We start from the raw sequence: 26,971 nt of genomic DNA on the forward strand, positions 1-26,971 counted from the left end.
TTAGCGGAAACTGAACCTGGGTCTCTCTGGATCGCAGGCCAACGCTCTAACTGCTGAGCCAAACCGACCAGGGCAGGAAATAAGTATTTTTAAATACACATGAAATTATCACAAAAATTGGCCATATGTTAGGTTATAAATAAAAATTTCAACAAATTCCAAAAAGCAGAAATCATATGAGTCATCTCCCTATAATGCAATAAGATCAGAAATTAACAGAAACATAAGTATAAAAGACTGTCCAGTTGAAAATGTATAAAGCTACACCACTCTCTCCAGGTAAAGGGAAAAGACCTCAGAAATTACAAACAAGTAAGAACTGAACAACAATAAACAGTAATAAAACCTCTGGTGTGAGGCCAAAGTTGACAGAGGAAAAATAGAGCTTTAAGTGCACTTTAGAAAACAAGAAAGGCTGCAAATTAAGTAAGCATTAAAATCAAGAGGCTAGAAAAGAGAAAAGAAATCATCACTAAAAGTAGAACATGCCCTCGTCAGGTGGCTCAGTTGACTGGTGGTCCCGTACAACAAAAATGTTGCAGGTTCGATTCCTGATCAGGGCACATTCCTAGGTTGCATGTTCTATGCCCAGTCAGGGTGCATCTGGGAGGCAACTGATTGATGTTTCTCTCTCACATCGATGATTCTCTCTTCTCTCTCCCTCCAGCCCTTTTTCTCAAAATCAATAAACATATCCTCAGGTAAGAATTTTTTTAAAAGTAGAAATTAAGAAAATGGGAGAAAGAAAAAAGTATTGATATCTACAAATAAAAAGCTGATTCTTTGAAAGGACTAATAAAAAAACCTCTACCAATTCTTATAAGAAAAATAAAAAGACAAATAAGCATTTGGCATGAGAAAAGGCCTATGACTATGAGTATAGATATATACTTAATTATGAGAGAAAACTATATGTAGTTTTATAGCAAGAAATTTTCAATTCTCAACAAAATGGATGACTTAAGAAACTATAAATGAGCAAAACTGATTTAAGAAAATATATAAACCCTGAATAGGCCAATAATTATCGATGACATTGATGAAATAATCTACCCCACAAATGGCACAAAACTATGCTTTTAATCTACAAATGGTTCCAGAACACAGAAAATATAGGAACTTTGTGCCTTATTGCAAGAGCCCAGCATAATCCTAACAAACCAGACAGGGATAGCATGTAGGGTGACCGCCAGGCCTGCCCATTGTTGGGGACAGAAGCAACCTGCACGTGGGACCCTAAGAGGTATATTTAGCCATCGATTTGCTAGTTATCTTTTTTTTTTTTTAATATGTTTTTATTGATTTTTTTAGAGAGAGAGGAAGGGAGAGGGAGATAGAAACATCGATGTGAGAGAGAGAGAAACATCGATCGGCTTCCTCCTGCCCAACCCCCACTGGGAATCCAGCCTGCAACCCAGGCATGTGCCCTGACTGAACTCAAACTGGGATGATGCTCAATCCACTGAGCCACACTGGCCGGGCTGTCAGTTATTTTCTAGAGTAGGCACCTACTCTATGCCAACCGCTCTGCGTGGCACTTTGGGTGGTTAAAGACTAAGGTGCATCTGGCTACCAAAGTACTTCGAGGCCAGCTGGACTGTAGACAAATAATATGAAACAGAAAGTGATACATTCGATGGGAGATCTAGGGAAGGGCGGGTCTCCTCAGCTCTGAAGGATAATGGAAGGTTTTAGCAAAGAGGAGAAACTTAATCCCGCCCCTGAAGGAAGAACAGAATTGAGGGACATTTAATCCTGCCTTTGAAGGACACACAGAATTTGACAGGGAAAGCTAGGGCCTGGGGAAAGGTCTTCAGCAGAGAAACGGCGTGAGCAAGCGCCGGAGGCTGGGAGAGGAGGGAAGAGGCTGGGGAGCTGGGCGGAAGGCTTGTGAGGGGACAGGAGGTGGAAGGAGGAGACAGGGAGACCAGAGGCTGGGGACCTTGGGTCCTAAACTACTGTGAGTGAACTCTGTGGGCAGTGGGGAGCGATGGGAGGTTCAGAGAGGAGAGAGATATAGTCAGAGTTTGGCAGCCAGAGGGACAGCCATGCCAGCAGGGAGGCTGTGAGGAGGTGGAGGAGGGACCTGGGCAGAAGCAACCAGAACCTAAGTACAGGAGGGTGTGTCTGAAATGGAGAGAAAAGAATGAAAGGGGCACATGGAGGACACAGAATGGCTGTGGGAGCCGAGGGGAGAAGGCAGTGGAGGGCACCTTGGAAATTCCAAACTTGGGCCCAGGAGGGCAGGTGCACCAGGGAGGAGAAGGTGGGGGCTGAGCTGGGCCTAGTCTGAGGTGGGGTCCCAACCCTGTTCCCGCCACACACACACACACCTGGAAGTGCCTGGTCATAGGCCCCTTGTCAGCAGCTCTGTCTCCAAGACTCCCTGGGGGAGGCTGAAGACAACAGGCACTTTTAAGAAATTATGATTCCGCCTGCATTCACCCTGCCAGATGTCACGAAGGTAGGAGGACTCTCGAGACAGAAAGCATTAGTCACTGTGGGAGAAGAGGTGCTCTGCCAGAGTGTATGTATGTGTGTGTGTGTGTGTGTGTGTGTGTGACAGAGAGAGACAGAGACAGAGAGAGACAGAGAGACAGAGAGAGACAGAGGCAGCCAGACGGGGGAGGAGGAAGGAGAGGCAAGAGGTTCTGGAGACCGAGGGCCAGCACTGTGCAGCTCGGTCTGGCTGCCCCAGTCCCCCACCTGAAGGCTGACGGAGCTGCAGTGTGGCTGAGGAAGACTGAAGTGGAAACCTTGGGGCTGCTCTTGGATCATGTGGATTTCAGAAGTCAGGCCCCACACACTGGTGTGGTACCGGGCCCCAGGCAAGGGGGCAGCCAGCCTGAGTCCCTGCTGAGCCCTCCTCCTCGGCCCCACCCTCACCTCTCTCCCTCCCTTTCCTCCTCCATGCCCTCCTTCTCCAGGGCTTCTAGAGGGAGGCAAACCCTGGCAAGGGGTCTAGGGTATCTGACTTTGGCCTGCAGCCCAGGGTACAGTCTGAGCTCGTTGGCTAAAAGGAGGTACACCCACTATGATCCTATTGGCAGCAAGAACTGTGCCAGGGCCTTTAAACACACGCACCCTCTCAGTCCTCCTCACGTCTGGGCAGAAGGTATTACTGGCCTCTAGTTTAGAGGAAATGGAGACTCAGGGAGTTAAGGGGCCTGCTCAAGGCCACACACTGGGAAGGGAGGCACTCCCGCGTTCCCAAGGCCCAGCTGCCCCAGCTGGGCCAACCTTTCTTCTCCCACCAGAGGGTGTGGGTGTGGCCACCTAGAACCAGCCAGGCTGTGCCCTTTGCCCAAGCCATGACCTCCAACGAGAGTGTCCTCTCCACAGCTCTCCCAACTGCCCTCCCGCGGGCCACAGTCCGCTTCCCCACTGGAGGGCCCAGCCTCCAACCTCTCCCTGAAGCCTTCCCATTGTGTGTGCCTCCAGGCCTGGCTCAGCTCCCCACCATGGAGTGGAGCCCCAAAGGGTGGGTCCCCCAAAAGCTTCAGCACCCAGCGAGAGCTCAGAAAGTGCCTGCAGGGTGACTGGACAAACCACGTGCATGCTGTACCAAAAGCAGTTATTGCGCTCAAACGGCCCACGCTGGCTTCAAGGAAAACCACTGAAAACTGACTTGAACTTCTATAAAGTACTCTTCAGGGTGAAGTACAATAGAAATGATCATTTCTAGAGGTGATATGCCTCCCAGGACCATGCCTGCTGCTGTCTCGTCTCTAATCCACAGACCTTCCATGGGAGGCAGAGGGCTGTGTCCATTTGAAAGGGAGTCAGGTGGGGAAGCCCGTGCCCCTCCTGGGACATGGCTTCAATAAAGTAATGCCACCTAGCAGAGCATCATAAGTGATGAGGACTTTATCACTGTGACTTGTGCTCCCCTTTCTGGGTAAGGGCGGCTATGGAGCAGACAGGGTGCAGGGAGGAAGGGTGGCTGCCTCCACCATGCACTGTTCCCAGAAAAAGAGCTGCTCTTTTCTCCTCCGGAGTGCTGGCAGGGCGCAGACGGCCAAGCCACTCGGGACGCTCAGAGGGCAGGAGCTAGAATCCTGCGGCAGGTGTGGCTGGCTCCCTGGTGCCAAGGGAAGATTCCTCCTGGCAGTGGTCCCAACCTGCCAACATGTGACTCCAGAAGATATCAAGGGAGAAGTACTGGCTACTTGCCCCTGGGATGCAGCGGGGGAATGAGGGGAGGGGGTCTTGAGATATGTTTTCATGGGGCCCAATGGGTCAAAGAAGAAATCAGAGGGGAAATTAGAAAGTATTTTGAACTGAATGAAAAGAAAAACAGAACTTATTAAATTTTGTGGGATGCAGCTAAATGAGCAGTTGGGGGAGATTTATAGCACCAAATGAATGCCTAGGGTAAAAACAAATGTTCAAATCAATGACATCAGCTTCCACTTTAAGAAGTTAGGAAAAGAGAGCAAATTAAATCCAAAGTAGGCAGACAGAAAGAAATAAGAAAGACGAGACTAGAAATCAGTGGAGCCAAATAGGAAAAAAAAAAATTAATGAACTCAAAATTAGTTCTTTGAGGAAATCAATGATATTGATAAATCTCTAGCCAGCCTGATCAGGAAAAAAAGGGAAGACACAAATGACCAATATCAGGAATGAGAGGGGTAACTTCACCACAGATTCTATACATATTAAAAGGATAATAAGAGAATATTATGAACAATTTTATGCCAATAAATTTGATAACTTTGTTTAACTAAACAAAATTTTGAGACACAAATGATCAAAGCTCATTGAAAAAAGAAATAGATTACCTAAATAGCTTTGTATCTATTAAAGAAATTAAATTTATAAAACCTCAGACCAAGATGTCTTCCTAGGTGAATTCTACTAAACATTTAAGGGAGAAATAATGCCAATTTTGTTCAGACTCTTCCAGAAAATTGAAGCGAGCATGCTTCCCCATCCATTTGATGAAGCCAGCATTGTTCAACATTACAAGAAAACCACAGACAAATATCTCTCAAGAACACAGATGCAAAAATTCTAAACAAAATTTAGCAAATCGAAGCCAAGAATACATAAAAAGACAATTCACTGTGACCAAATAAAGTTTATTCCAGGGATGCAATGTAGGTTTAACATTAGAAAAATCAATCAATGTTCATTTGTCATACTTTCAAACGAAAAAGGAAAAATCATCTAATCATCTCAGTAGACACAAAAAAGCATTTGATAAAATCCAACATCCACTCCTGATAAAAACTCTCAGCAAATCAGGAATAGAAAGAAACTTGCTCAACCCGATTAAGGGCATCTATAAAATACCTGCAGCTAACATGAAACTTAATGCAGACAGTGAAACCTTTCTCTTTAACATCAAGAACAAGACAAGTATCTTAGTGAAAGAAGGCAAGGAAAACGTAAAAGCCATCCAGATCGAAAAGAAGTAAAACTCTTTTTACTCATAGAGATGATCCTCTATGCAGAAAATCCAATGAAATCTACAAAAAAAATTTTTTAAAGCTGGAATAGTGAGTTTAGCAAGGTTGCAGGTTACGAGATTAATATACACAATTCTATAGTACTTCTATATACTAGTAACAAACAACTGAAAACTGAAATAAAGAACCAGTATCATTTATAATACAGATATGGGTATAAATCTCACCAAATATGTAAAAGATCTAGGCACTCAAAACTGTAAAACAATTAATGAGAGAATTGAAGAAGACTTAAACAAATGGAGAGAGATACTGTGCTCATGGGTTGGAAGGTCAGCATTGTTAAGATGTCAATTCTCCCAAACTGATGTATAGATTCAACACAATCCCAATCAAAATCTAGAATTTTATAATTTAACTGATTCTAAAATTCACATGGCAATGCAAAGGACCTTAGGCTAGCCAAAACAACTTTGAAAAAGAACAAAGTTGGAGATTTAACAGTACCTGATTTCACGACTCATTATAAAGCTACATTTAACAAGACAGTGTAGTACCAGTGCTAAAACAGAGAGATCAGAGAAACAGAATATATGGACAAACAATTCTCATCACAGGTACAAAAGCAATTCAATCAGGAAAGGACAATCTTTCAATAAACAGTGCTGGAACAATTGTATATTCATATAAAAAATGAATTTCATTCCATACCTCATACCATATGTAAATATTATCTCAAGGTAGATGATAAACCTAAAACCATTAAACTTCTAGAAGAAAATATAGGAGAAAACGTGTATGACTTTGGGTTAGGTGACAAGTTCTTAGAACAACAAAAGCACGCTCCATAAAAGAACAAACTGATAAATGGGACTTCATGAAAATGTAACAATCTTATCTCTGGCAGACACTGTTAAAGAGAATAAAAAGGAATAAGTAGCCCTGGCCAGTTTTGCTCAGTGGTTAGAGCGTCGGCCCGCGGACCAGAGAGACCTGGGTTCGGTTCCCATAAGGGTATGTACCTCGGTTGCAGTTTGTCCCCGGCCCTGGTTGGGGTTGTGTGTGAGTGGCAACCAGTCGATGTGTCTCTCTCACATCGATGAAGATAAATGCAAAAATGTCCTCGGGTGAGGATTAAAAAAAAAAAGAAAAGAAAAAGAAAGCCACAGACTGAAAGAAGATACTTGCAAATCACACATCTGGCAGAGGACTTGTGTCCCAGCTCCCCTCCTAGAATGACAGTCTATGATTAATGGCTCTTTAAGAGACAGGCTCAGGGTATAAAGGAAGCATCTAGAGTAGTGGCTCTTTAACTTCAGCATTATTTGGAGGGCTTGTTAAAACACAGATTGCTCGGCCTCACCCTCAGAATTTCTGAATCAGCAGGGCTTGAGGATTTTCCTTTCTAATAAGTTCTCCGGTGCTGCTGCTGCTGCTGGCTGGGCTACCACCCTTTGAGAACTACTAATCTAGACCAATTTAGGCTAAACTAGAAATACAATGTCAGATATTAAGTTTTTTCCCTCAAGGTTTATTTGTCAAATAAACTATGCTTAAGAAATTTATTTCCACCCTTTTTAAAAAATTATTATTATTAGCTAGAGACATCTGTAAATGTTAATCAGAGCCTCTGATCGGCAAGAAATACCAAACATGAAATCACTGAGTCGGCATGGTTCTAGCCCTGCCTCTTTGTTGAATACACATTTTGGTTTCCACAAAGCTGTTCAGAATTCATCCTGGAAACCATACATGGCCGTGTACCATCTGTCTCATAATACCAACTATTTCCTAATGGCAACTTGAAGAAAACCATCATGCCCCAATGAACTTGCCCCGAACCTCTGCTTCTAAAGCCTCAGCCCCCTGCAGGGCTGTCAGCCAGCTCTCACCGTCCAAGATGGCCCATTGATTGTCAATCTCTGTATGTTTCAGGTAGGAGTCTTCGATGGTGGGGTCGTAGTCAGGCACAAAGATCTTCTGGAAAAACTGGATGGTGAGGGCACTCTTGCCCACGCCCCCATCCCCCACCACCACCAGCTTGTATGTGGGGAGGTTGTCACTGGGGACCGCGCTGGTTGCCATGTTTCCGGTGGGTCAGACCTGAGGAGGCAAGACATGAGGAATGAGGCAGGGACTTTTTCCCTCTAACTTAGGGGAAACTAGTCATGGGTTTTCCTGCCTTTTTGTAGAGTAATAAACACTCCCAATTATCGAAAGTCTTGAAAATGAAGAAATGCAAAAGAGAATTAAAATGTCACCCCTGATCCCAGCACCCAGAGACAATCACTATTTAAATGACCTATTCAGCCTGGCCGGTGTGGCTCAGTGGTTGAGCATTGACCCATGTACCAAGAGGTCACTGGTTTGATTCCCGGTCGGGGCACATGCCCAGGTGTGGGCCCATCCCCAGTGAGGGGCATGCAGGAAGTGGCCAATTGATGTTTTCTCTCATCGATGTTTCTATCTCTCCCTCCCTCTCCTTTCCTCTCTCTAAAATCAATAAGGAAAATAAATAAATAAATAAATAAATAAATAAATAAATAAATAAATAAATAAATAAATAAAATGACCTGTGCAGTCATTTACTGAATACCAGGCCTGGTCTTGGGGACACAGTACTCCTGGATGCCACGTGTCTTTGATAAGTACAACCAAAAGCCATGCCAAAGACGCTTTCCCACCACTAAACTTTGCCCTACACCTGTACAAATGTGAGGGTGTTGGTCTGAGCAGGGATAGCACAGAGATTCACCTTTCACATCAACTCTAATCTACTGGACCACAGTCCTGAGAAGGATATGAGGCTGTCTTTGCTTAAAGGGTAAAAGGGCCCCAATAGCTTAGCACGCCTGAGCATAGGGTCTCGGGGGCCTCATCCAACTCTCAGAATCCTGTGGCCCTGGCTCCTTTCCCTCAGTCTTCTGGGCTTTATTATGCTCAAAGTTGTGCTAGAATCTTGTGGCGTCTGATAAGCCCTGTTCTAGTTGGGGAGCAGAAAGGGGAGGAGCAGGGCTCAGTTTTGTGTCAATGTTGAACCCAGCTAAGGCAATGGTCCTCAACCAGGGGCAATTCTCCCTCCACCCCGGGATGTTTGCAATATCTGGAGATGTTTTTGGTTGTCAAAACCAAGTGGGTGCTACTGGCAGCCAGTCAGCAGAGGCCAAGAATGCTGCTGAACATCTTGTAATGCACAGGACAGTCCCATGTGACAAAGAATCATCCACCTAAAATGTCAATACTGCCAAAGTTGAGAAACCTTGAGTTAGGTGACTAGGAGGGAGCTGGAAATTTGGGGCCAGGATGCTAAAGAATAACTGGGCCTTGCCCTGGCCGGTTTGGCTCAGTGGTTAGAGCATCGGCCTGTGGTCCGGAGAGACCTGGGTTCGGTTCCCGCTAAGGGCATGTACCTCGGTTGCAGTTTGTCCCCGGCCCTGGTTGGTTGTGCGGGTGGCGACCACTCGATGTGTCCCTTTCACATCGATGTTTCTCTCTCTCTCTGTTCCTCTCTCTTCCTCCCACTCTATCTGAACAAAGAATGGAAAAATGTCCTCAGGTGAGGATGATAAAAAAAAAGAATAACTGGGCCTTAACAGATAAGGCCTGATTGTGAAGAGGTAATAACAGAGAAATCAAGAGTGATCTTTGGAAATGGTGTCACAAAGAAGTGACAACAGGAAGAGGCAGGCAGGGAGCAAGGAAGGAACACTCAGAAAAACAGAGAAACCAGGGCCTGGTACGGCGATGGAAGCCCATAGAGTCCAGAAGGAGGAGGCTGGCAGCACGGAATGTTAAACACTGGGGGAGCAAGGGGAGTTCACCTAAAGAACAATCTGACAGTTTCTGCCAGGGACCCGAGCTGCTAACTGTGGCCCTGCCAGGGAGACGCAATGCCACCTCCTGGCTGCATGAGAACTGACCCTGAGCAAGGGGGTGACACTTGATTCGACCTCAGTCTACTGTGCGAAGGGGGAGGGGAAAGGCATGGCACATGTGTGACAGGAAACTTGGGACTCATAGCGGCGTGTAAGGAGGTAACTGCCCGGGGGGGACACTGGATTGGGTGTCCTGTGTGCACTGCCACTGCCTGGGAAGGCCACTGACCTCTCTGAGCCACGGCACCTATAAGATTAAAGGGCTGGCTTTCACAGTTATTTTTAGCTCCAAAAGAATCCTGAAGTCTAGATTTCACCAGAAAGGGTATTAGACACAAATGTGGGTTATGTGGCCACACTGATTTGCATGGGGCTACAGGCGAGAGTCATTGCGTAATCTCTTGCCGTTACTGAAGCTTGATGTTGACATTTAGGGTTTCCCTGCAGTGTGGGGAAGTGAGGGTGAAAGTGCGAATCTGTCCACACAGGACTGAGACTGCACTCGCATGAATATAGCAACATTTCACATGGACATACCCTCTCTCACAGCTACACCAACACGTGAACATTCATTCTAAGAAGACATGCAGACAAGTGTCCAAGATGTTAAGAGTCAAGGGGAAAAAAGAATAACAAGTGTTGGGAGGGGTAAGTTAAAGAAAAAGTTATCCACATAGTGGTCTACTGTGCAGCCATTAAAAAGATGATATTCCCTTACCTAGAAAAAGTTTATATTATATAAAAATCAGGCTGTAAAAGAGCAAGTACACATGATCGCTCTTCCGTGAAGTCGCCCGTCTGTGAGCCACACATCTAGATGTGGATCCAGGCGGAGAGGACTGGCAGGTGGCTGTCTCTAATGCAGATTTCAGGGCACTTTCTTGGGTTTTTTTTTTTTTTTTTATCCTCATCCGAGGATGTTTTTTCATTTATCTTCAGATAGAATGAGAGGGAGAGAGGGAGAAAGAGAGAGAGAAATATCAATGTGAAAAAGACATATCAAGTGGTTGTCACCCACACGACCCCAACCGGGGCCGGGGACAAACTGCAGCAGAGGTACGTGCCCTTAGCAGGAACCGAACCTGGGACTCTGGTCCCGGGCCGACGCTCTAACTGCTGAGCAAAACTGGCCAGGGCCGGTTTTTCTATTTTCTATAAGAAGCATGTATTATATTTGCATATCAGAAAAGCTTAACAATATTAAAATGTTCCCAACAAAATGTCAGGCCCCCTGAAAATGTGTGATTCCTTCGAGTGAGGATTTAAGCTCCTTTGGTGCAGGCTAGAGGGCCCAGGGGCCAGCTGCAGCCCTCGCACCTGGTTCCCGCATCTCCCTACATAATGAGGTAAGCTGACGCTTCAGGGAACTGAGTCTCCCACATGACAGAGCTGGTGGTCCAAGGGGCCACAGAGGAGCTAGAGGGAGACAGAAATGGGGGAAGGTGGGAGAGAGCCAGCTGCCTTTTTCCTTTGCCTCTCAGGTCAGGGGAGCATGGTGTCAGCTCCTCACTGCCCCTCCTGGCCTGGGGTGGATGGTGACGCTGGGCCAGTGTGACCCTGTTTGTCTGTGAAAGAGGCTATTTTTAAGGCTCCCTTCCACTCTGCTGGCAGCAACATGAACAAGAAATACTAAGTGGGTGGGGAGGTATTGGGAAGGAAAATTGTTTCTCTTGATTTTCTTCTCAAAAGAAAACAAGGTAAGAAACACGTTAGTAAACATGATAGGGGACACGAACTGGACCTCTGAGTCAGTGCTCAGACCACCCACCACAGGATCACCAGGGGACTTGCTAAAAATTGCCCCCTGTCTTGCAAGGCTGCCAGCAGGAAACGGTCTGACCAGGGCCCCTTTCGCAGTGCCCAGCACTCGGGGGTTCTGTTCCGAGAGACTACAGGGAGCCAACTCGGGGTTCCCTCCCAACTCAGACTAAATAGAAGAGGGCTGGAATGCAGTTAACACCAGACTTGGGCTGGGTCCCTCGTGGTGAAAAACCCTTTAGTGCTGCCCACAGCTGATGGTTAAGTCTGGGCTCCTTCAGTAGACACTCAACCTGTCACTGGCTGCCATCGCTGACCTCTACAGTGGTCGGTTCCTGTGCTGTGGCCCCTCACACTCCACTCCCCCAATCAACACTGTAATCTCCCAATGTGCCCTGTGGTCACACCGAGTCCTCTGCACACCCCCGCAGCCCCAGAAAGAGCAAACACTTCTTTATAGGTCGAGCCTGAGCCCTGGAATCCCACTCCCTGAGAGGCACCACCTCCACCTGGGTTCGAGACCTGGAGAGTCTGGTGCAGAGGCCAGCATCACACTTCAACGCTTCTACACACAGATGATGCTCAAAGGGACTACATCTGGTCCCTGCTGCAGCGCAGAGCCTGGCACAGCCAGCACGGAGCAGGTGCTCGCTGAAGGAAGGAAGTGCAACCTTGCCATTTCTGAACAACTGTCAACCTACCAGCCACAGCCCTGGCCTCACCACACAGAGGGCTAAGGGGCAACTCTCCTGGCCAAGGGTTGTGACTGTCTCCCTTCCTCTACAAAGTGGAACCAATCACATGAATAATCCTTTCTGGAAACAGTTGTTAGCCCAAGAAGAAGATAAGGGGTTGCCAGGATGGGACAAGGAATCCAGAAAACTCCCAAATTCTTAAAGTCTCTCAGCTGGATCGTTTCCAGTCTTCAACCTCCCTGCAAATAATCCCAGGCTAAATGATGTCTTTGTAAATGGGGAGGAAAGTCGAAATGCCAAAGGGCTTGCACTGCATTCCTACAATATAGGGTGGTCTCACAAGGTGCAGAGAAAGATTTTTTTTTTAAATCCTCACCTGAGGACATGTTCATTGATTTTGAGAAAGAGGGAGGAGAGGAGAGAAAACATCGATCAGATGCCTCCTCCAGGTGCCCCAACCAGGGCCAGGGATCAAACCTGTAACCTAGGTATGTGTCCTAACTAGGAATGGAACCCATGACCTTTCGGTGTACCAGATGATGTTCCTAACAACTGAGCCACACCGGCCAGGGCAAGAAAGATTTTTTAAAAGTCACCACAGGCGATGACGAAAGTCACCACAGGATTAAAAGCTGGTTGGTGGTTAAAAAGCAAACTGATTATATTCACAGCCTGTTCAACTAGATGGAACCTTGGAGGTCACTCTAGAACAGTGGTGCTTGACTTCTGGTCAAGATAGGTATAGGTAAATGTGGTACTCGAATCCTCCCACAAGCACATCAAAATTACAACTAAACTACAGAACCGCCCAGTGTGGCTCAGTGGTTAAGCATCAATCCATGCACCAAGAGGTCACCAGTTCAATTCCTGGTCAGGGCACATGCCCAGGTTTTGGGCTCAGGATGTACAGGAAGCAGCCTATCAATGATTCTCTCTCACATTGATATTTCTATCTCTTTTCCTTCTTCCTTTGTCTCTCTCTAAAAATCAATAAAAATATATTTAAAAGAAAAAAAAAAAACCCACTACAGAAACAATCATCATTCAGAACCACCTGACATCTAGCTGAATAGAAGTACTACTACTAGGGATTTAAAGACGCAGCCACATGGAGACTGGCAGGAGGGGGTGAAGATGTGGAATGTGCTGGCCCCACACATAGGTGTGGTGGTTTAAAATCAGGAGGGATATTGCATCTCCAGAGTTTCCACTTGGGGAGTGAGGGGTTTCAACCCAATACCAGACCCGCATCCCAGGGTTCCAGTGCCAGGAAGAGAAGTCCCCATAATTTCTGGCTGTAAAACCACCAGGGTTTGTGGCTGAGTGAGACAGAGGGATTCTGGAGTCCCAGGAGTTCCTCTTCAAAGGCCAGCACTCGGACTTACTCAGATTCACTCCCTCTGAGCTCCAGCGCTAGGGCAGCAGCTTGAAAGGAACTAGGGATACACGGGGAAGAACTGAATTGTCTGGTGTCAGGGCAAGAGTTGGGGGGTTCAGCTTTATGGTAGACAAAAGTGCTGGCAGAGGCCACTGCTCCTTTTCTAAGACCCCCATCCGCACTAAGCCAGCAACAGGCAATCAACAGCAAAATAGATAAAGTCAAGAATCAAATCAGTGACATAGGGAAGCAAAAAACACCCAATCAGAACAGCAAAAAGAAAGAAATTAAGATAGTGTAAGGAGCCTCTGGGACAACTTCAAGCGTGCAAACATTCATATCACAGATGTGCCAGAAGGAGAAGAGAGAGAGCAAGAAATTGAAAACCTATTTGAAAAAAATAAAGACAGAAAACTACCCTAACTTGGTGAAGGAAATAAACATATAAGTCCAGGAAGCACAGAGAGTCCCAAACAAGATGAACCCAAAGAGGCCCACACCAAGACACATCATAATCAAAATGCAAAAGGTTAAAGACAAAGAGAGAATCTTCAAAGCAGCAAGAGAAAAGCAGTTAGATACCTATAAGTGAGCTCTCATAAGACTGTCAGCTGATCTCTCAACAGAAACTTTGCAGTCCAGAGGGAGTGGCAAGAAATATTCAGTGATGAAAAGCAAAGCCCTACAACCAAGATTATTTTACCCAGCATAATTATCATTTAGAATTGAAGGACATATAAAAAGCTTCCCAGACAAGAAAAAGCTAAAGGAGTTCATTGCCTGGCTGGTGTGGCTCAGTGGATGAGCATCAATCCATATACCAAGAGGTTGCTGGTTCGATTCCTGGTCAGGACACATGCCCAGGTTGTGGGCCAAATTCCCAGTGGGGGGCATGCAGGACACGGCCAATCAGTGTTCTCTCTCATCAATGTTTCTATCTCTCTCTCTCCCTCTTCTTTCTTTCTCCAAAATCAATAAAGAAAAGGAAAGAAGGGAGGGAGGGAGGGAGGGAGGGAGGGAGGGAGGGAGGGGAAGGAAGGAAGGAAGAAAGTTCATCACCACCAAGCAGTATTACATGGAATGTTGAAGGGTCTTCTTTAAGGAGAAAAAGAAAGATTAAAAATATGAACAATAAAATGGAAATAAATACATATCAACAATTGAATCTAAAAAAAACCACCAAAATAAATGAATAAGCAGAACAGAAACAGACTCACAGATGTAGAGAACATTTTGATAGTTGCCAGATGGGAGGAGAGTTGGGGGGAAGGGTGAAAAAGGTGAAGCACTTAGGTTCAAATTGGTTGTTACAGAATAGTCATGGGGGTGTAAAGTGCAGCATGAGGAATATAGTCAATAATATTCTAAAAACTATGCATGGTGTTAGGTGGGTATGAGCTTTATTGGGATGCTTACTTAGTAAGTTACATAATGTCTAATCACTGGGGTATATACCTGAAACTAGTAAAATATGGTATGTCAACTGTAATTGAAAAATAAAAAATTATTAAGACAATTTTAAAATTAGAATAGAGTCTAAGGTACAATATGCACAATAAATGAGTCATAGCTTTAACATTAGGATGTTAAAATGTTCAAAGACTTGTGTTCTGCTTCATATAAAAACAGTTTACTACAGACACCTTGTTTTGTTTTAGTTTTTTTTTTATATTTGTTGATTTTAGAAGTGAGGGGAATGGAGAGAGAGCAAGAAACATCCATTTGTTATCCACTTATTTATGCATTCATTGGTTGCTTCTTATATGTACCCTGATCGAGGATCAAACCCGAAGCGTTGGCATATCTGGACGATGCTCTAACCACCTGAACCACTCAGCCGGGGACAGGCATACCTTGTTTTATTGCATTCCACAGATGTTGTGATTTTTTTACAAATTGAAGGCAAGACTCTCCCCCAGCAAATATATTACAACTAGCTTTATTGTGACGCTCACTTTATTAATAAATACCAAACCACAGTCTCTCTCAGGTCTGCCTGTAGTAGCATGTTTTCATTTATCTTCCTAATTATTAAAATGCTGATAATATAGACTTTTTACTATAAGTTTAGAAAATTTAGACAGGATAATTAATTTACCATCACTATCCTATATTTTTGTTCAAAAAAATTGTAGTGTCGTTAAACATATTGAATTTCACTTTGTTCAATGTCGGAAATGCTTAAAATGACATACTTAGGACACAGAATTAAAGGAGTTTAGACAAATCTGTATGAATTGAATTTATTAAAATAATTTGCTAATGGCAAATTGTGAAGCAGGTGACAGTTCATAGATTTATATACAAGTAACTAAATTATATTTGTACCATCTCAAGCATGTATTTGCTTAAATACATGAATGTTTGTAACTCAATAAATGTTTATAACTCAATAAATTTTCGAGGATATTTTTCCATTTATCTTCAGATAGAGAAGGGGAGAGAGAAAGAGAGAGAGAAACATTGATGTGAGAGAGACACATCAATTGGTTGCCTCCTGCACAATCCCAACCAGGGCTGGGGAGCAAACTGCAAATCAAGGTATATGCTCTTGACCAGAATCGAACCCACAACTCTTTGGTATGTGGGCTGACACTCCAACTGCTGAGCCAAACCGGCCAGGGTCAATAAAATTTCTTACTTGACTTTTATTACTAAACCACTACCTATGGAATAAAAGAATAAATAGAATGTTGGTTCTTCACCATTTGGGGGTTACAGTTAGCCCCTTTGAGGTGGGAGGGTGACATAAGGTGGACCTGAGGTTCTCCTTAAAGTTTCCTCACCGGATTCCTGTGCTGGATTCTCTCCTACTGACCAGTAGAATGATCTTGGGCATGTTACTGTTCACAGCCTCAGTTTCTTATCTGTGAGATGGGGTTGGTTAGGGAATCATATTTTGCATAATTGCCCTAAGCATAAAATGTATGAAATGTGTCCAGCTCAGAGAGCTCAAATCTGTTCTCTAGCCTTGTTGTGTGTGTGTGTGTGTGTCGGGGGCGGGGGGGCACTTTCCCATGGTTCCTCTGCTCTGAGGCTCCCATTTTCAGCCTCCTGTGCCTCCCTCATTAGAAAGCCCTGCTGCCATCTCGGCTCCATTGCAGTCAGATTAAACAGGCCTGTGTGGGAACGTCACCCATCATTTAGAACACTGTTTCCATGGGAAAAGGCTCTGAGGTTCCAGGCAGCCCCCTCCGCTCAGAAACCAACTTTTGGAACAGCAGCCACTTGGCAGATGAGCGCTGGCTCCCATGGCAACCACCACTAGAGAGCCCATCCCAGCCCATGGGGAACCCAAACCCTCACTTCTACTGGAAACTTCTTTCTAAAAGGCGACATCACTGCTTCAACAATCCTGATCACGTCGTGTATATGAAAGCATCTTTAAGCCAAGAAATAAGCTTAAGGGGCTGCTGTCTGTCCTTTGCTGCTTTCTCTCCCCCTGGCCAGCACCATCTTGCATAATTTGAAGTTGTTTCCTGAATAGCAGATTCACCTCCCCGGGCAGCTTGGAAGCTCCATGAGGACAAGAGCCATGTCTCCTCATTCCCTTGCCTCTCACAGGGCCAGGCAGGGCCCGACACATGGAAGGCTCGGGTCTGTTCAGTGACTCCAGACCACCCCAAGGCAGCCTTCTACCCACCAGTTCTCCGTTGGGCCAAGAAGCAGGGGGTGATGCCTGTCCTTCTGATGGGCAGACTCACACCCCTGGGAGGTGGGTCTGGGAGACTGATAACCCCAGGATAACTTTTTCAACCAGCAATTTCCAAGTGTATTTGGGGGAGGGGTTGGGGCCCCAAACGCCTGGGAGCAGCCTTGTGCGAAGCGCCCCTCAGTTCTTAGGGGGAACAGACTAGCGGGAGTCAGTAACAGCTTTCAACTCTGCAGCCAGGCAGCTTGAGTTCACTCATGTCTCTGATATAACCCCCTTCTGTGACCTAAAGCAACTTTCTTACTTTCTAGGAGACTCAGTTTCCCCGTTTATAAAACAGGAGAACAAGATACTCAAGAATGTGTATGGTCCCTGTTATAAAAACAAAAACACAAAAAACACAAAATCTAGAGGGCTCCCCAGCTTATGTACACTGATAGAAGTAGTTGGGCCCTGGTCTCCCTCCAGTCTGATGCATGCGGGTGATCTGGACCACTCACCTGCCCCGTCCACAGCCCTAAGAGCACATAGGGCTGTCAGGGGGCCCAGTACGATATCAGACATGATGCCTAGGACAGCAGCGGGCTCCCAGCGGCACCCCCTCCCGTGGCAGTCCTCAGTGTTTATATCATCAAATCTGCCCCCTTCTCCCCAGGTTTCCAGTTTCTACAGCTTCTACAGAGCTTATTTCCCAAAGAAATACCCCAAGATACCACCCATTTTTCTAAGTGGGCACGTGAAAGAAATGGCATCAGCTGCAGACATTGTCAAGGGGTCCATGGGCTTCCTGGTCTCATGCACTTCATCTCCCCAGCCACCGCCACTTCCTAAGCAGTGTCCTGGCTGTAACAAATGGTGCCGGGAGAGGTGACAGAGCAGTAACACCGCCACCACTTAGTGGATATCCGTGGTGGCTTGGTTGGACACCAGAGGGCATGCTTGGAACCACCCCACACCGCCTTGACTTATTCTGGCAGTTAGTTTTGCAGCATCAGAGGACTTTCTCTTGACTGTTACTGTAACTCACTAACTCATGGGGTTCATCCCTGTGGCTGCTTCCCTGGCCCTGACTAGAGGACCAGAGACTCTCAGAGCTGGGGCAGTGGCCAGCTCAGAGCCTCTCCCAAGGATGCTGCCAACTTTATTGAAGGTTTAGTTTTTACCACTTTTGCTTCTCTATTTCTATACTATTTTAAAGATTCTCCCGAACTCCATCAGTTGAACTGTAAGTTGTCTCGGTAAATAATGGAGCTCTTGGGCGAGTGAAGGACTTCTATTCACATCGAGCTGAATCAGCCCTGGGAAGCTAATCTCACTTCTCTGATATCTGGGTGTGCCCAGCTCAGGGGGATGAGGACACAGTGGGGAGAGTGACCCAACCCCTGTGGAGGAAATGGCTCGGAATTCCAAGAGCTGCCCTTCCCCTCCGCACAATTCCCAGAAATGGGCAGCTTCCCCGGGGCTGCTGATTTGCAGCCTAACTGGTGTGTGGCCCTGCCAGGGTCTTGGCATCTCTTAGGGCTTCACTCTCCCTTCGAGAGACTCGGCTGCAGCCCGTGCTGTCACCTTTGCTAAGCCAGGCCCTGCGCTGTCACTGTGCCACTCACTCCTATCAGGGAGCGGGCGGTGTGTTCAGCTCACTTCATTAAGACTTAACCACCCACCCAACCATGTGTGATATTTCATGCTGTAAAGGACCTTAAACGTCATTAGATCTAGATGGTAAGTATGTGATAAGTATGTGATAAGGGTGCTGCCCTTGGCAGACATCACTAATCAATCCCAATTCTCTTTCCTGATCAGTCTTCAAACCCTTATCATGCAGCACCTTTGGCAGCCAGACCCAGGTGATTGGTCCAGAGAGAAACCTGTGTGCTATCCCAGATCTAACCCACTACTCCGGTCCCCTTCAAAACATCCCGCCTAGTGGCCATCCTGTTCCATGGGAAGAGCTCAGGACCTTCAGGGGTAGCCTGCCTGGTTATCTCTGGAGATAGCCCGTGAGCTTCACTCTCCCCGCCTCAAGCCTGAGCTCCAGCCCTCTGCCGCACACCTTGGCTAACCCAAGCCCAGCACAACAGCTGCACCACCCTGAGCATAACCAGGTCTTCTGCTGATCAAGAGATTGTATTACCCAGTACAGTCTTCTGTTAATACATCAGCCCCTGCTTTTCTGCCCCATCAAATCCAAACTCCTCTGCCAGGATCACACCTGGACTGCTGGCAGAAATAACCAACAGGAGTCCAGAGATCCAGGCAAAAGCCAATGCTCGAAGTCAGCCAGATGTGGGCACAACGCCCTTGTGCTTCCTCACAACCTCCAAGTATCTCGTGCTTCCTCGTATCACTGTTGTTAACGCTCAGGTCTCATCGCTAGTGTGAAAGTGCCTCCTGGACAGGGCCTGGAGCTGAGCCCCGGAGCAGGTGCGCAGAAACCACCTGGCTTAAGAATTATAATAGTGATCATGTTAAAAACATGACAAACACTTAATGTCAGCGATGTGCTTGATGCTGCTGGAAGATTTTACCAGATGCACTCATTTAATTCTCACAACAACCCTATGATGTGTAACTCTGATGATCTCCACTTTACAGTTGAAGAAACTGAGACACAAAGGGGTAAAATAACTTTTCTAAGGTCGCCCAGGCAATGCCCGGATCTGAGAGCCCGTGGCCAGCCCGCCAAGCTAGGATTCTCTCAAAGCTGGCAGAGGGTGGGTGGGTGCGGGGTCAGTCCAGGCAGCGGATCCAGGAGTGCCGGGAAGAGGTCAGCAGTGAGCCAGGGAGGTGGCGTCTCAGTCAGGGAGGCCTCCAAGGCCAGCTCGCTGAGGAGGTCAGCACCCATTCCAGTCACTGAAAACAGACACACCCCTCATCCTTACCGGGATAAAGTCTACAAACAGAACACGGGCATGGTACTGCCAGGGAGGAAGCTAGGGGGGTATCAGGCAGCTGCCCGCATGGTGGGAGCACCAGGTGGCTTTGCACCCTCATTTTCCAGCGACTGTGTTTGGGAACCTCTCCACTGTGCTGGTCCCTGCCCAGCCCCAGCCTATCTCCTTGTGGTCTGACACACAGGATGCTCCCTCCCCAGCTTGGGGCTGGCCCCTCACCTGGAACCCCTTACCAAGGAGCTTGAGCTATGGACGCAGACAGCCTGCAACCTTAAGCAAGTTATTGACCTCTGTAAATCGGTTGCCTCTCTGTAAAAATGGGACAGTGGCAGCATCTGCCTCATGGTGGTCATGGAAGGCTACACAATTATTTGCCTGGCCCAGCAGCTGGCCCATAGTGAGGGCTCAATAGACATAAAGTTGTTACCATCATTGGCATCCTTCCAAATCTATCCCAAATTCCCCTTCCTTTAGGAGGCCCTTCTCCCTCTCCAGAGTCCTTGCTGAGTTCGTGCCTGCTAACGGGCAGGTTCCAGAGGTGACAGCTCAACTCAGCCCCTCCACACCCTCCGGGGTATGCCCTCATGCCTCTGCAGCCTGGGCTCCACTCCCCCGGCCCGCCTTGGAAGGCAGCATCAGGGCTCAGTCTGCCACTGTCCCTATAGCAATGCCATAGGATAGCAAGCCCCCAAATTCCTGCCAACTAAAGGGTAGATGAGATTTCCTCCAAGACATTTCCCCAAGTATTCAGGAGATGCTTCTTCACTGAATAGACTACGGAAGACCCAACATACTGGGAACTCAGCATTATATGTGGTTTCTCTCTGGTCTTCAAATCCAGAAGTGCTCTCCACTGTCAAACCTAGCCCCTCTCTGGATGCCTCCATAGACAGAGAAAACTAACAGGACATGTGACACCAGAAAAGGCCCAGTTTTACGATTCAGGAGGCGTAGATTGGACAAGCCACCCGTGTGGGCCACCCTTCTGCCGATACACACGTGCTCAGACTGCAGAAGACTCAGCATCTAGTAAATGCTGCCTGGTCCTGGGTGCTGGGAGCACCAGGCTGTAGGGGCACAGGCCCCCGGCCTTGAGGCTCAGGGTGTGTGTGGTGGAGGGGGATACCGACAGAGGGTCACAGGACACAGGGGTGTTGTGTGGGAGCACAGGAGGTGTGAGGGGCCTCTCACCCAGCCTGGGGCACTGCAGAAGGCTTCCTGGTAGAGGCAAGCCACAATGGCATCTTGGAGGCCACGTAGGTATTATCTCAGGTGACTAAGAGAGACAAGTGTTCTTCCCAGTGTGGCTCAGTGGACTGAGCATCCTCCCATGGACTAAGAAGTCCTGGTTTGATTCCCCGTCAGGGCACATGCCCGGGTTCCAGGCTTGATCCCCAGTGGGCGGATGTGCTGGAGGCAGCCTATGAATGTTTCTCCCTCACATTGATGTTTCTATCTCTCTCTCCCTAAAAAATCAAAATCAATTAAAAAAAAAAAAAAAAAAAAAACCCCCCACATACGAGCCCTGGCCAGTTTGGCTCAGCAGTTAGAGCGTCGGCCTGTGGTCTGGAGAGACCCAGGTTCAGTTCCCGCTAAGGGCATGTTTGTCCCGGGCCCTGGTTGGGTTGTGTGGGTAGCAGCCACTCGATGTGTCTCTTTCACGTCGATGTTTCTTTCTCTCTCTCTCTTCCTCTCTCTCCCTCCCACTCTATCTGAACAAAAAATGGAAAAACTGTCCTCAGGTGAGGATAAAAAACAAAAAACACATACGAAAAAGAGACAAGTCCATCCTAGGTGAGAACCAGAAGTTGCAAAGGTATAAAGCATGGAAAATCCAGGAGGCACCAGGTGTTGGGGGTTGTAAGGGGAGTGGGAGGGAGGCTCCTAAACAACTAGGAATCCATGTGGTTGCATCCCTAGCACCAAGCACAGTGCCTGGCACACTGGCTGCTCCAGAGCACTGAATAATGCAGGGACCAGGGCCGGGCTGCAGGGCGAGGCAGGGGACAGCACAGAGGCCCCTTGTGCCAGGGAAGCCCTGCCCTTCACACTGGCCCACAGGAGCGCCCTGTCAGCTTGCTGGACAGCTGCCAATCCAAGGAGTCCACAGCTCTGATGACCACAGTGAGGTTGACCGGTGAGAAAAGACCAGCGGAGACTGGGTAACTGGTATGGCACAAACTCGAAGTGTTCCAGAAGTCCAGAGGCGAGGAGAGCAGATGGTCAGGTGGGTGCAGGACGGGCACACAGACAGCGCAGCACAGCCACAAAGGCCTGAAGGCAGGAATGCACGCGGAGGCATTTAATGTCCCCATTTTGCCAGCAGGGAGACAGGTACAGGCATCTGCCCAAGGGCACAGCTTGGTAAAGGGCAAGAGAAACTGAGATTTGGCACTCAGATCTGGCAACTAAAAATTAAAACTCTACCCCAGTCACCACCCAGCTAGTCCAAGGTACCTGGTGGATCTGACACTCTCAGAACCGAGGGGCCAACAAGGGCCCTGGTTCAAACAACCCTTCAGAACGTGCCCCACTGGCATCCCTGGGTCATGGGGGTGCTGCCGCTTGGCCCTCATGGTCTCAGAGGTCCCACCCAGCCCCTCACTGTGTCCCCATGCCCAACCACTGACAAGGAGGGTGGGAATGAACTCAATCCAGGGGTGAGGGGCAGAGCTCATCTCCTCCCCTCTGTTAGAGCCTGGCGCACAGCTTCCTTGAGTGGCAGCTAAGGACAGAGAGGAGGAAGTGATTTTATGTTTAAATGTTTATTCTCAGTCCTGGGGGCCTATTAATATTTTCCTAGGGCTGGGGCAGTCTCACCCATAGTTAAGGAGAACTTCTCAGTCTTAGACAGAAATCTGCATGCCCATTGGTAAGGTCATTCACCCCGTCAGGGAGGGCCAGCTTCAGTATCCTCTGGGATTCCAGTACCCAACTGATGGCCCTTGGACTCCCCAAAGCCTGGAAGCCTGCTGTCCTACCCCCTCCCAGTTCAGAGTTAGCTGCCCCCCTCAGCCCACACCCAGGGGAGGACTCCTATGAGACCCTTGTGTCCTCATTGGACCTCTTTGGGCCGCTCAGGCTCAACCCTTCATATACTGGGCTCGGCCAGTGGTCCCCACAGACCCCAGCCTCCAGACCCCTGTTCCCACCTTTTATGCCTGGCATTCTCTTCCTCTTCCTCCCCCAGCAGCTCAAACATCCCTTTACTCAAATCTGAGGCCAAGGCCTAGCAACTCTGCTGCATGCGGATGCCCACCTCAGGGACTTGGCTCTGCCCTCTGCCTGGGCCCCCCACTAGCACTGCCCTCCCACCACTCCAGCGTCATGGCCCCGCAAGCAGCCCCTGGCACACTGCTTCTCCTGGAACCACCCCCATGAGTGCCTGGAGCTCTCCCTGCTGTCACCGCACGTGGGCACTTCTGCCCCTTATACAGCCTCTGCTCCTGTTGATTCCTCGAGGATGGGGTGGCACCTGGTCTATCAGGGCTCCAGCCCCTGGCAGGGCACCACAATGCCTGCCCACAAATGCTCTCTGTCTGCGCAAGCACGCCCTCTGTAAGGGGCAGCCTTCCTGCTTCCCCAGGAAGCCCATCTTCAACCCAGCCCCCAAGTGATCCTTCCTTCCTGGGTCCTCTCCCACCTCTCCAGGCCTCCTCCCATCCAGCCACCCCACCTGCATCTCTGGAGTGCCACCCAGGTGGCAGGTGGCAGCCAGAGTGCTCTGCAGCCATTATTCCACTAGACTGCTCGCAGCTACCTCACTGAGTGGTGAGGTCACAGAAGTTCTGTGGCTTGTGCACAACCACACATCTCCATCTGCAAGTGACCACAAAGCTTCTGCCTCTTCTGGGAGTGTGCCCCTCTTCTTCTCCCCTCAGCTCTAGGAGCAGGGCAGTGTTTAACATGTCCCCTGCTACATGGGGCCAGGGGGCAGAGGGCTAGACCTCATCTTCTTTATCTCCGGGTCCCCCTAGGGCCCTGGCACAGTTTTCTGCACAGAGACGCTCCATGGGTCAGCTGTCTGCATTTCCAATATGCAAGGTTGACACTGGGAACTCCATGGGAGTCTGGCTTGGGTGGAGAGCAGGGTAGAGGTGGTGAGGGTGCTATGCCCATGGGCCACGCAGAGCCCAGAGGAGTGGGGTGGCAGTCCTCCTAAGGGAGATGCCACGTGAGGAGTCCCACTAGACACACACGGGCACCAACCCAGCAAGGGGAGTGGGTGATAACAAGAAGCCCCTTCCCAAACACTGAGCCACTGGCAACTCCCAGGGCCCAGCTCCCTGATCATCTCTGCCTTCTGGGCTGAGGACACCCCACCCCACCGTGAGTCTCCTGATGGCATTAAGGCAAATCCTTTCCTGCTATCTTTCTCCCGAGTAGGGCTGTGTGGAGCTAACCAGAACACAACTTCACAGGTTGCCCCAGCCCAGAGCTCTGGTCTCATGGACTCCATGGCCTCACACCAGCCCCCCTTGGTAAGGGGCCTGGGAGAAGAACATAGGTGGCAACAGAGAGCAGAGGGCAGGCCTGAATGCCAGGGCAGGCACCCTGGGTATCAGCAGTCCTTCCCTGTCACGTGGACATTGCTTGTTAGGGATGGCTGTGGCTAAACTCCAGCCCCCCAAGTCCTGGCTGACCATCGTCTCAATTGCTTTCCCCTGCAGCAGCAGAAAGGGGGACTCAGGAAAGAAATGGACGTCCTGAAATCATGTGTTGGCAGAGGCCAGGTCGATAAATGAGAGGAGGGCAGGCACAGGTGCTGGGAAAGGCAGGTCTGCGCTAACAGGAGACCAATGCCGCGCACCAGTTAACTGCTGCAATGGGAGCGTCTCTGCAAGTGTTGCCAGACAGTCTACATTTTTAAAGAGTAGCCAGAAATATAAATTTCTATGTGAGACTGATTTTTTCCATGTTGGCTACCAATTAAAAAGTTTGACACATTATATAAGGCAAACAGATCACGGCCCTGGGTGGCCCTGGCCCACAAGGGCACCTTCTGCCCCCCCCCTCCCCCCCAGGCATGCATACACCAGTGCCGGCCACCCCAAGGCAGACCACTCTGCACTCCCTGGGCCAGGCCTGGCTCTGGACCCAGAGAGGTGTGAGATTAGAGGAAGTAGAAAGGACACTGGGGACCAGCTGCAGCAGGGTTACTCAGCCTGAGGGAGACTTTCCGGTCCAGCAGTCCTTAGGGAACAGGCACAGCCCACTCCTGGGGTGTGTCAGAACCCAGGGAGGTGGAGGGCAGACAGGCACATAAAAAAAATGACTGTTGCTTTGATTTGTTTCCATCATTTATATTCAAATTGTTAAACAGCATTAATGAAAAATGTGACAATTTTTATGTTTGACCCAAAATGAGAAGAAACGGAGTCTTGGCTCTATCATGAGGTGGGGGCAGCCTATCAATCTCCATTTTAAAAGAGCAGTAAGACTTAGAGGGCACAGCAGGAGCAAAACCAGAGGGGAACTTCCTGAAAACGAGTGGGGCATGGCAATGAGCAGCCTGGGGCGGTGTGGGATTTTCCCCTGCAGAGGCTGTGAAGCAGGCCTCCAGGGGGAGGGTTGGGCTGCCTGGCTCTGGAGGGTTCAACCAGGCTGAAGGCGGGGTGGGATGACTTCTCAGGGACCCTTCCAAACCCCAGGCTGTGAGCCCATTCAGCTGGGAGGGCAGGAGGTCACGTTTCACATCTCCCCACCAGGTTCTAAACAGGGGCTGCATTTCTCCTGCCCTGGCCAGACTGGATGACAGAGAGGGGCAGAGAGGGGACCAATGACAGAGCGGGAAGACTCACCCCAACCAGGATGCACCACCCCCTCCCACCCTTGGCTCCCTGGAGATCAAACCCAAAACCTAGGTATGTGCCCTGACCAAGAATCGAACCAGCAACCTTCTGGTGTATGGGATGACGCTCCAACCCACTGAGCAACCCGGCCAGGGCTTACACACTATACTTTTATGAAAGGTTGTGAATCAAAGCATTTGCCCCTCTGCTAGGTGTGCAACCATAGGCACACTGCTCAACCTGTTTGTGCCTGTTTCCTCACCTGTTAATAACAGTGTCTACTTCACAGGGTTGTATACGCAAGTACTTAGAAGTACCTGGCACACACAGTGTTTGCTATTATTATCTACTTTAGTATGTTGTAGGAACTCTTGTCAAAGACCCCCACCTCCACCAAACTGGCCAGAGGGTGCTCAGGGCTGCATAGGATGTCCCAAAGCACTCAGGAGAAGGGGGAGGGGAGACAGGTGTGCCCTTTGAATCACTCAGCCACCCAGCTGGACTGAATTACTGCTGGCCATCCCCCCACTCCCACCCCCCTGCCCCAGGCTTCAACAAGAAAGCCCATTTTATTGCTGATGGCTAGAGGAATAATCTCAGCCCACAGTCCATGCTGGCATGTTTCAGGGGTGCAGATAAAGGGAAAAGCTGTGGGAATGATCTGCTGGGAATGATCCTTGGGTGGTAAAGCAGGAGGCAGAGCAAATGTTAGGAGCAAGGAAATAAGTCCGAAAAGCCTGGTTTTGAATCCTGGTTGTGCCACATGTATTAGCTGTGTCACTTGGAAAAATTATAAGCCTCGCTGTACAAAACTATTGTTGGTGGATGGTAACAGCAACCATCTGGAGGTGGAATCAGGCTGAGCCCTGTGGCCAGGGTTGATCATTAAAACTCCTGTTTAAGTCTTGACCACGTGCTAAACACTTTACAGGTATTTCCCTAACCACCCTCACCCACAGCCAACTAGGTGAGATTACTGTTATACTCTTACAAAACACTTTGTTTGCTGGTACTCAATTGCTTAACTGTGTATGATGTCATGTGTCATCCCCACTAGGCTGTCAGCTCAAGGAGGTCAGGTCCTGTCCCTTGTTGTATTCTCCACGGTATCTCTGGTCCCTAGCACACACCTGGCACAAAGAAGGTGCTCAATAAATAGTTGTGCTACACTAGCTCCAATCCTCACAGCTACTCTGCAAAATGTTCTAACAGAAAGGGGGAAAAAATGAACACTTGGGTTTGCTCCGGCCATTGGGAAAGCAGGCCTGACTTAAGAGTTTGATCTGGCCAGGGCTGGGCATAGCACTGATCCCACCTCCTGCTGGGTCCTACTGCAGGTAAAGGTGTTGCCTGGGGTGCCTAACTCTTGTTTGGATAAGTCCTTGAATGGCTCTTTTCAGAGGTAAAAGAACAGGCCACAGCCTAGTCTAGAACAGCTTGTCATTATTGCTCTGCAATCAAAAACAATGGAAATTTGGAGTTTTCAGAAGTTCTGGGGATACTGTCCAGGAAA

General features: G+C 48.4%; 1 protein-coding gene across 2 annotated transcripts in view; it reads right to left on the minus strand.

Annotated features, from left to right (window-relative positions):
- The window catches only part of MRAS (muscle RAS oncogene homolog), a 51,483-nt gene that overhangs the window by 14,181 nt on the left and 10,331 nt on the right, over positions 1-26,971 (minus strand). For both annotated transcript variants that reach the window (XM_036267537.1, XM_036267536.1), the window contains exon 2: positions 7,307-7,517. In XM_036267537.1, the coding sequence (XP_036123430.1) occupies positions 7,307-7,499 (193 nt within the window). In that variant the 5' untranslated portion in view covers positions 7,500-7,517. The remainder of the gene's footprint in view (positions 1-7,306; positions 7,518-26,971) is intronic.

This window comes from Molossus molossus, unplaced genomic scaffold (genome assembly GCF_014108415.1).
Source record: "Molossus molossus isolate mMolMol1 unplaced genomic scaffold, mMolMol1.p scaffold_m16_p_18, whole genome shotgun sequence".
NCBI classification, from domain to species: Eukaryota; Metazoa; Chordata; class Mammalia; order Chiroptera; family Molossidae; genus Molossus; species Molossus molossus.